Source organism: Passer domesticus, chromosome 28 (assembly GCF_036417665.1).
Source record: "Passer domesticus isolate bPasDom1 chromosome 28, bPasDom1.hap1, whole genome shotgun sequence".
Taxonomy (NCBI): Eukaryota; Metazoa; Chordata; class Aves; order Passeriformes; family Passeridae; genus Passer; species Passer domesticus.
Genome location: NC_087501.1, coordinates 3460151 through 3468067, shown reverse-complemented (window position 1 = coordinate 3468067; position 7917 = coordinate 3460151). Strand labels below are relative to the sequence as shown.

General features: G+C 59.9%; 1 protein-coding gene across 1 annotated transcript; it reads right to left on the bottom strand.

The window, feature by feature from the left end:
* Positions 1 to 638: 638 nt before the first annotated feature.
* DUSP26 (dual specificity phosphatase 26) lies at positions 639 to 7698 on the bottom strand. The gene is made up of 4 exons (XM_064400518.1): positions 7559 to 7698; positions 4146 to 4418; positions 2779 to 2987; positions 639 to 985 (listed from the first exon to the last, which is right to left on the bottom strand). Exons 2-4 carry the CDS (start codon positions 4322 to 4324, stop codon positions 786 to 788), a joined length of 588 nt encoding a protein of 195 aa, XP_064256588.1. The 5' UTR covers positions 4325 to 4418; positions 7559 to 7698; the 3' UTR covers positions 639 to 785.
* Positions 7699 to 7917: the final 219 nt, after the last annotated feature.

Below are 7917 nucleotides of genomic sequence, written 5' to 3'. Positions count from 1 at the left end.
TTGGGCAGGATCTCAGATTTGGGCAGGATATCAGGTTTGGGCATGGAGCAGGATCTCGGATTTGGGCAGGGTTTCAGGTTTGGGAAGGATCTCAGATTTGGGCACAGAGCAGGATCTCAGATTTGGGCGGGATCTCAGGTTTGGGCAGGATCTCAGGTTTGGGCGGGATCTCAGATTTGAGCCGGGTCTCAGGTTTGGGCAGGATCTCAGGTTTGGGCACTGAGTGGGATCTCAGATTTGGGCAGGGTCTCAGGTTTGATCCCTGCACTGAGAATTTGGGGGCACTCGGGTCCATCTTCAGCCCAAGCACTCGGGTGACGCTCTGTCCCCCAGTCCCGTGCCAGCTGCCACTCTGAGCTGTCCCCAGCCCCACGAGGCGAGTCCAGGCTGCTCCTTAGCTCTGCCTTTATTTTCACAGGGTGGCACGAGGCACGGAGAACACCCAAACACCGCGGCAGGAGCTGGCCTGAGCCCACACACCACACCCGACATCACCACAAACACACGGCAGCACGACAGGGGACACACAGAGCCGTCCTGGCAGCGAGGGACACGAACGCCAGGGGGGACAACAAAGCCTTGAAGGCTCCCTGGAGGCCACGGGGATGGAGCAGGCGGAGAGGTGGGGCCGAGTCCCTCCGGAGGCGTCTGGGAGCGAGCGGGCTGGGAAGGAGGCCATGGCAGAACTGCAGGTGGAGGGTCTGGGCTGGACCACGGGGGGACCCCCTGAGCTGGGGGGAGGCTTTGGGGGGACCCACAGGCAGAGCTCACACAGTGCCAGCCCCTCAGGAGCTCCTCTTGAGCCGCAGGGCGTTGTCCAGGGCCACCAGCTGGCGCAGGAAGCCGCGGTTGGGGATGATCCCGCGGTGGTCCTTGACCGTCTTTATGGCTTCCACCAGGGGCATGTGGTGGCGGATCATGAGGTAGGCGAGGACCAGGGTGGCCGACCTGCTGACCCCGACGGCACAGTGCACGAGGATCCTCCCTGCGGGGACACGGCGGCTGCGTCACGGCAGAGCCAGGAAAATCCCACGATTTCAGCCCAAAAATCAGGCCAAAAATCCCACATTTTCAGCCCGAAAATCAGGCAAAAAATTTCACGTTTTCAGCCCAAAAATCAGGCCAAAAATCCCACGTTTTCAGACCAAAAATCAAGCCTAAAATCCCACATTTTCAGCCCGAAAATCAGGCCAAAATCCCACGTTTTCAGATCAAAGATCAGGCCCAAAATCCCACATTTTCAGCCCGAAAATCAGGCAAAAAAATCCCACGTTTTCAGCCCAAAAATCAGGCCAAAAATTCCATATTTTCAGCCCAAAAATCCCATATTTTCAGCACAAAAATCAGGCCAAAACCCCCCCATTTTCAGCCCAAAAATCCTACTGAGCACCCAGCTGTGCCCTGGAGCACCCAGAGCTGAGGTGCAGGTGGGCAGCAGCTGGTGGGGGGTGACGCCTGTGAGGAACTGAGATCACCTCGTGGCCAAGGGTGTCAGAGGGTCCTGACAGCCCAAAATGGACAGAACAGGCCCAGCAGTGCTCAGGACACAGGCCGGGGCTGTGACCTGAGGGGACAGTGCTCTCATCCTGACGGTGCCCTCTGCAGAGGGGGTGATGCCGTGCAGGGGACACCACTGGGGGGATGCCATGAAGAGAGACCATCCAGGTGATCCCATCCAGGGGACACCACTGAGGTCATTCCATGAGGAAACACCATCCAGGTGATCCCATCCAGGGGACACTAACAAGGTCATCCCATGAGGAGACACCATTAGGATGATCCCATGAGGGGACACCATTGGGGTCATCCCATGAGGAGAAACCATCGGGGTGATCCCATCCAGGAGACATCATTGGGGTCATCCCATGAGAAGATACCATTGGGGTGATCCCATGAAGAGACACCATCCAGGTGATCCCATCCAGGGGACACCATTGAGGTCATCCCATGAGAAGATACCATTGGGGTGATCCCATGAGGAGACACCATCGGGGTGATCTCATTCAGGGGACACCATTGGGGTGATCCCATGAAGAGAGACCATCGGGGTGATCCCATCCAGGGGACACTATCGAGGTCATCCCATGAGGAGACACCATTAGGATGATCCCATGAGGAGACACCATCGGGGTCATCCCATGAGGATTTACCATTGGGTCATCCCATGAGGAGACACCATTGGGATTATCCCATGAAGAGACACCATCCAGGTGATCCCATCAGGGGACACCATCAAGGTCATTGCATAAGGAGACACCATCAGGGTGATCCCCTGAGAAGACACCATCGGGGCGATTCCACAAGGAGACACCATTGGGATTATTCCATGGAGAGACACCATCCGGGTGATCCCATGAGGGAATACCACAGAGGTCAACCCATGAGGAAACACTATCAGGGTGATCCCATCCAGGGGACACCATTGGGGTCATCCCATGAGGAGACACTATTAGGATGATCCCATCCCGGGGATGCCATTGGGGGTCATCCCATGAGGAGATACCATTGGGGTGATCCCACAAGGAGACACCATTGGGATTATCCCATGAAGAGACACCATCCAGGTGATCCCATCAAGGGACACCATGGGAGCCATCCCATGAGGACACACCATTAGGATGGTCCCATCCATGGGACACCATCCCAGCCTCAAAACACCTTTGTTTCCCAGGATCCTTAACAACAACCACCACCAGACCACCACCCCACCTCCCCACCTTCCCAGGGCCGCTCCCCCCATCCCTTCTCCCTCTCCTCCCCCTCCCCTCGCCCCGGGACCTTCGTTGAGGGCCTGGTGGATGAAGTCAGCGGCGGGGTAGAAGTAGGGGCTCATGTCGAAGGAGGGGGAGTCGTGGGCCTCGATGCCCAGGTAGCGGATGCCCGTGCCCTCGTAGTAGTCGGCGCCGCCGCGCCAGCGGCAGTGCGAGGCGTTCAGCACGTGGGTGATGCGCAGCTGCAGCAGCTCCCGCCGGTTGGATGCGATGTCTCTGCAGGGACAGCAGGGAGGGACAGATCAGAGCACTGCAAGCGTCCCAGGACACTGGAAAGGCTGTCCTGGGTAAATGTTTCTGGATGTAAAAAGCTGGCGGATTTTTGAGATTCTTGGGTTTTATGGTGGCTCCATGGCCACCCTCCCTGCACAGCTCTGCCACCACCTTCTTCCTTTGTCCCAGCTAAATCTGTGCAGGGACAGCAGGGAGGGGACACCTCAGAGCACTGCAAGAGTCCCAGAACACTGGAAAGGCTGTCCTGGATGTTTCTGGCTGAGGGAGATGAATCTTGGTGGATTGTTGAGATTCTTGGGTTTTATGGAGATCTCATGACCCTGGCTCCATGGACACCCCACCTGTGACCTCCCTGTACAGCTCTGCCACCTCCTTCCTCCTTTGTCCCAGCTAAATCTCTGCAGGGACAGCAGGGAGGGAAAGCTCAAGAGCACTACAAGCGTCCCAGAACACTGGAAAGGCTGTCCTGGATAAATGTTTCTGGATGTAAAAACCTGGGGGATTTTTGAGATTCTTGGGTTTTATGGAGATCTCACGGCCCTGGCTCCATGGACACTGTCTCTGCACAGCCCTGCCAGCTCCTTCCTCCTTTGTCCCAGCTAAATCTCTGCAGGCACAGCAGGGAAGGGACACCTCAGAGCACTACAAGTGTCCCAGAACACTGGAAAGGCTGTCCTGCGTAAATGTTTCTGGCTGAGGGAGCTGGATGTAAAAACCTGACGGATTTTTGATTCTTGGTTTTTGTGGGTTTTGTGGAGATCTCACCGCCCTTGCTCCATGGACACCCCACCTGTGACCTCCCTGTACGGCTCTGCCACCTCCTTCTTCCTTTGTCCCATTGAAATCTCTTCAGGGACAGCAGGGAGGGACATCCTTTCTTTCTATTATTTTTAGTATAGTTTCAGTATAGCAATATAATATAATATAATATAATATAATATAATATAATATAATAAAACATGGAGTCAAGATTCTCATCTCTTCCCTCGTCCTGGCACCCTCAAACACAGACCGAAGCTCGGGGCACAAGTTTTCACAGACCTATCTCACGTGTGCCAGGCTCTGACACACATCCCCACTCCATGACTACCTCAGGGCGTGGATTCTGTTTATCCCGCGTGTCTCTTCAGCCACACTTACTGGTCTCCCAGGTAGAGGCCTGGCCACACCTCGTCGGCGTGGTTGCAGGCGGTTTTGCCGGTGTAGAGCAGCCGCTCCAGCTCGAAGACGCTGAGGATGGGGTGGCTGCCGCGCTCGTCCCGCGGGGCGCGGCTCGGGGACCTGCTGCTGCTCCTGTAGAGCCTGGACAGGAAAGCCATGGGCGCTGCCCAGCCCCACAAGGCATGCCTGTGGGGACGGGGAGGCCGGACGGGGGCCTGGGGGTCACTTGTGCTGCTGCTGCCACCCACGGTCCTGTCAGGGAGCAGAGGAGAGGCTGTCAGGAGAAAGTGCTCTGTGAGGGGCTGGGGTGTCCAGGGAATGGGGCTGAGGGAGCTGGGAAGGGACTCAGCCTGGAGAGGAGGAGCTCAGGGGGGACCTTGTGGCTCTGCACAGCTCCTGCCAGGAGGGGACAGCCAGGGGGATTTGGGATCTTATCCCAGGGACAGGAGCAGAGGGAACGGCCTCAGGCTGGGCCAGGGCAGGCTCAGGGTGGATTCAGCAGGAATTTCTGCATGGAAAGGGGGCTCAGGAACTGCCCAGAGAGGTGCTGGAGTCACCAAGGGACAACTGGAGGTGGCACAGGGCTGGGGACAAGGGCACAGCTTGGACTCGATGATCCTGGAGGGCTTTTCCAGCCTCAGGGATTTTGGATTGTGTGGTGCTGTGATCTGGCCCAGGGCAGGCAGGTCCCACCCTGCTGATGCCCACCCAGAGCATTCCCTACATCCCCGCTGTGACAGGTGAGCAATGCCATGGCTGAGTCTCACAATTAAAGGGTAAATGGCATGGATTTGTGTTAGGGGAAGTTTTATAGATTTATATTTATGTTTTAACCCCCTTGTGTTTTTATTATGGGGTGCCCTGGGTTTGGGACATTTGGGAGAGTTGGCTCGTTACCATGGCAACAGCTGACCTCCAATCAAGGTTTAATGACACCCCTGGACAGAAATTTGGGAGGGGCTAAAGGGTTAAAAGGCAAAACCTCCACTGTGTGGAGCAGCACATGGTGGGGAAAATCCCCTGCTCCCAGCGCTGTAATGTTTTCTCTATCCAGTCTTCTGCTGTATTGTTTGATAAGGCTTGAATAAACCTTTTAAAATCTTTTGAAAACAAGTAGCATTTCTCAGACTTCCAAGAAGGAAAACTGCTGGGGAGAACTTCCAGCTGCCAGGGCTGGGGAGAACTTCCAGCTGCCAGAGCCTTCGGAGGCCCAGCGTCTCTCCAGCCCCACGGCTTTGGGCTGAGGCCACCTTGGCAGGAGCTGCCCTGCCCAGGAGCCCCTCCCGTGCCTCTGCTGCCAGGGGACGCTGCCAGCTCGGGGCTGGCGCTGCCAACCCGCACTGGGAGGAGAGGAAAGGCGGCCAGGCCTGGGCACGGCACCAGGAGCGGGCAGGAAAAGCCCCGAACAGGTGGAGGATTCCACATGGCACCGGGCAGCCTGGCCCCGGCACAGATCCCCACGGGGAGGGCGGGCAGGATCAACCCTCTAGGGGCCCTGCTCGGCAGCACCCGGGGCTGCTGTGGGCTGCGAAGGGTTAACTGCAGGCATGAGCAAGCTGCTTTGAGCAGCAGCTCCTGCAGGGCACGGCCCTGCTCCCGGACCTGCATCACACATCTGCAAGGACCCTGCCAGGCCGGGCAGCTCCCCTGCCAGATGTGGCCAGAGCGGCTTTTTGGGGCTCCCTTCGCTGCTGCCCCTCCCTCACGAGGAGAAATGAGAAATTCTCCTTTTCACCTCGCTGTTGCTGCCCTGGAGCTGCCCTGGAGCAGCTGAGCCTCTCCTCGCAGCGCTGCCCGGCTGGGCTGGGGACGCGACGAGACCTCGGTCCCCACCCTGTGACATTCCCGGGAACCCCTCGGTCCCCACCCTGTGACATTCCCGGGACCCCCTCGGTCCCCACCCTGTGACATTCCCGGGACCCCCTCGGTCCCCACCCTGTGACATTCCCGGGGTTCCAGCCAGCCGAGGAGGAGCAAGGAGCCCCCAGAGCCTCCAGCCATGTCTTGGCAACGCAGAGAGAAACGCGGCAAGGGCAGGGGGGAGCTCAGGGAGCCCAGGGAGACGCGGGGATGTCCCCCTGTCCCTTCCCTGCTCAGCCCCTGCCTGGCACCCGCAGCCCTGCCCAGGGCCGGCTGCTCCTGCTGTGACCCAGCCTGGGCTCCTCCAGGCTGGGAATTGGGGCCGGGACAGGCTCCGGGCAGGGCCGAGCTCCCGGAACCTTGTGTGACCTTGGTGGCAGCGCCGGAGGCAGCGGCTGGATGGTGGGGAGGGCTGGAGCGGCGGAATTCCAGCGCTCCCATGGCCACAGCTGGCTGGGAAAACAACCATCCCCACCCAGCCCGGGCCCCGGCAGCCCCCGAGGGTCGGGAGAGGCTCTGCCCCGCGGCCGGAGCGGGGAGCGGCCCCCGGCACCTCCCGGGCAGGGCTGGCCCCGGGCGGGGGCAGAGCCGGGGATCCTGAACCCCGCAGGATTATCCCGGATCCCCCGCCCCTGTGCCCGGCTGGGAGCGGGGATGGAGCTGGGAATGGGGGGGATGGTCCTATGGGATGGGGGATGGAGCTGGGGAATGAGGGATTGAGCCGTGGGATAGGGGGGATGGAGCTGGGGGATGGGGAGATGGTCCCGTGGGGTGGGGGAATGGAGCCGTGGGATGGGGGGAATGATCCTGGGGAATGGGGGGGGGGGGGGTGGATTTGGGGGATGGGGGATGGTCCTGGGAGAGGGAGGGGATGGTTCTGGGGATGGGGAGATGGTCCCATGGGATGGGGGGGATGGTCCTGGGGGATGATCCCGTGGGATGGGGGGGGGATAGTCCTGGGGCATGGGGGATTTACCTGGAGGATGGGGGATGGTCCTGGGGGATGGGGGGGATGATCCCGTGGGGTGCAGGGACAGGTGAGGGATGCAGGAATGATCCCGTGGGGTGCAGGGAGGGGTGCAGGACGCAGGAATAATCCCGTGGGACACAGGAATAATCCCGTGGGACACAGGAATAATCCCGTGGGGTGCAGGATTGATCCCGTGCGGTGCAGGGATAATCCCGTGGAGAGAAGGATTGATCCCATGGGGTGCAGGAATCATCCCGTGGGGTGCAGGATTGATCCCGTCGGGAGCAGGATTGATCCCATGGGGTGCAGGGATCATCCCGTGGGGTGCAGGAATGATCCCATGGGGTGCAGAAATCATCCCATGGGGTGCAGGGATGATCCTTCGGCGTGCAGGGAAGGGTGCAGGACGCAGGAATAACCCCGTGGGGTGCAGGAATCACCCCGTAGGACGCAGCAATAACCCCGTAGCACGCAGCATTCCTCCCGCGGGCTGCAGGAGCGATCCCCGCCGGGGCTCCGCGCCCCGGGAGCGGCGGGGAGGGTCCGGCCGAGGCGGGCGTACCTGGGCGAGGGCCGGGAGCCGGGGCTCGGCGGGATCAGCCGCGGTCGGCCATGTCTCGCTGCCGCGGCTGCGGGAGGCGGATGGAGCAGCAGCTATTTTAAGGCATGACATGGCCAGAGGCAGCGGCGTTCGTGCCGGGCTGGGCGCGGAGGGGACGCCGCGGAGCGCCCGGGGCCCCGCGACAGCGACAGCGTCCCCGGATCGTCCGCTGGGCTCCTCCGCATCCCTCCGGAGCCGCGGGGGAGAACGGACAGGAGGAGATTCCAGATTCTGCTGGAAGTGGTTTCCCTCCCAGCCGTCTCCAGGAGATGCGTTTTGGGATTTTTCTGTATTTTTTTAATATATTTTTCCTTCCAGGG

Bases quoted from the DNA above. Each gene is read 5' to 3' on its own strand.
- DUSP26 (XM_064400518.1), bottom strand. From the start codon at position 4,324: ATGGCTTTCCTGTCCAGGCTCTACAGGAGCAGCAGCAGGTCCCCGAGC. The intron at 2,988-4,145 runs GTAAGTGTGGCT...CTGTCCCTGCAG, and splicing joins GGCCTCTACCTGGGAGACCA to AGACATCGCATCCAACCGGC. The intron at 986-2,778 runs GTCCCGGGGCGA...GTGTCCCCGCAG, and splicing joins CCACCAGGCCCTCAACGAAG to GGAGGATCCTCGTGCACTGT.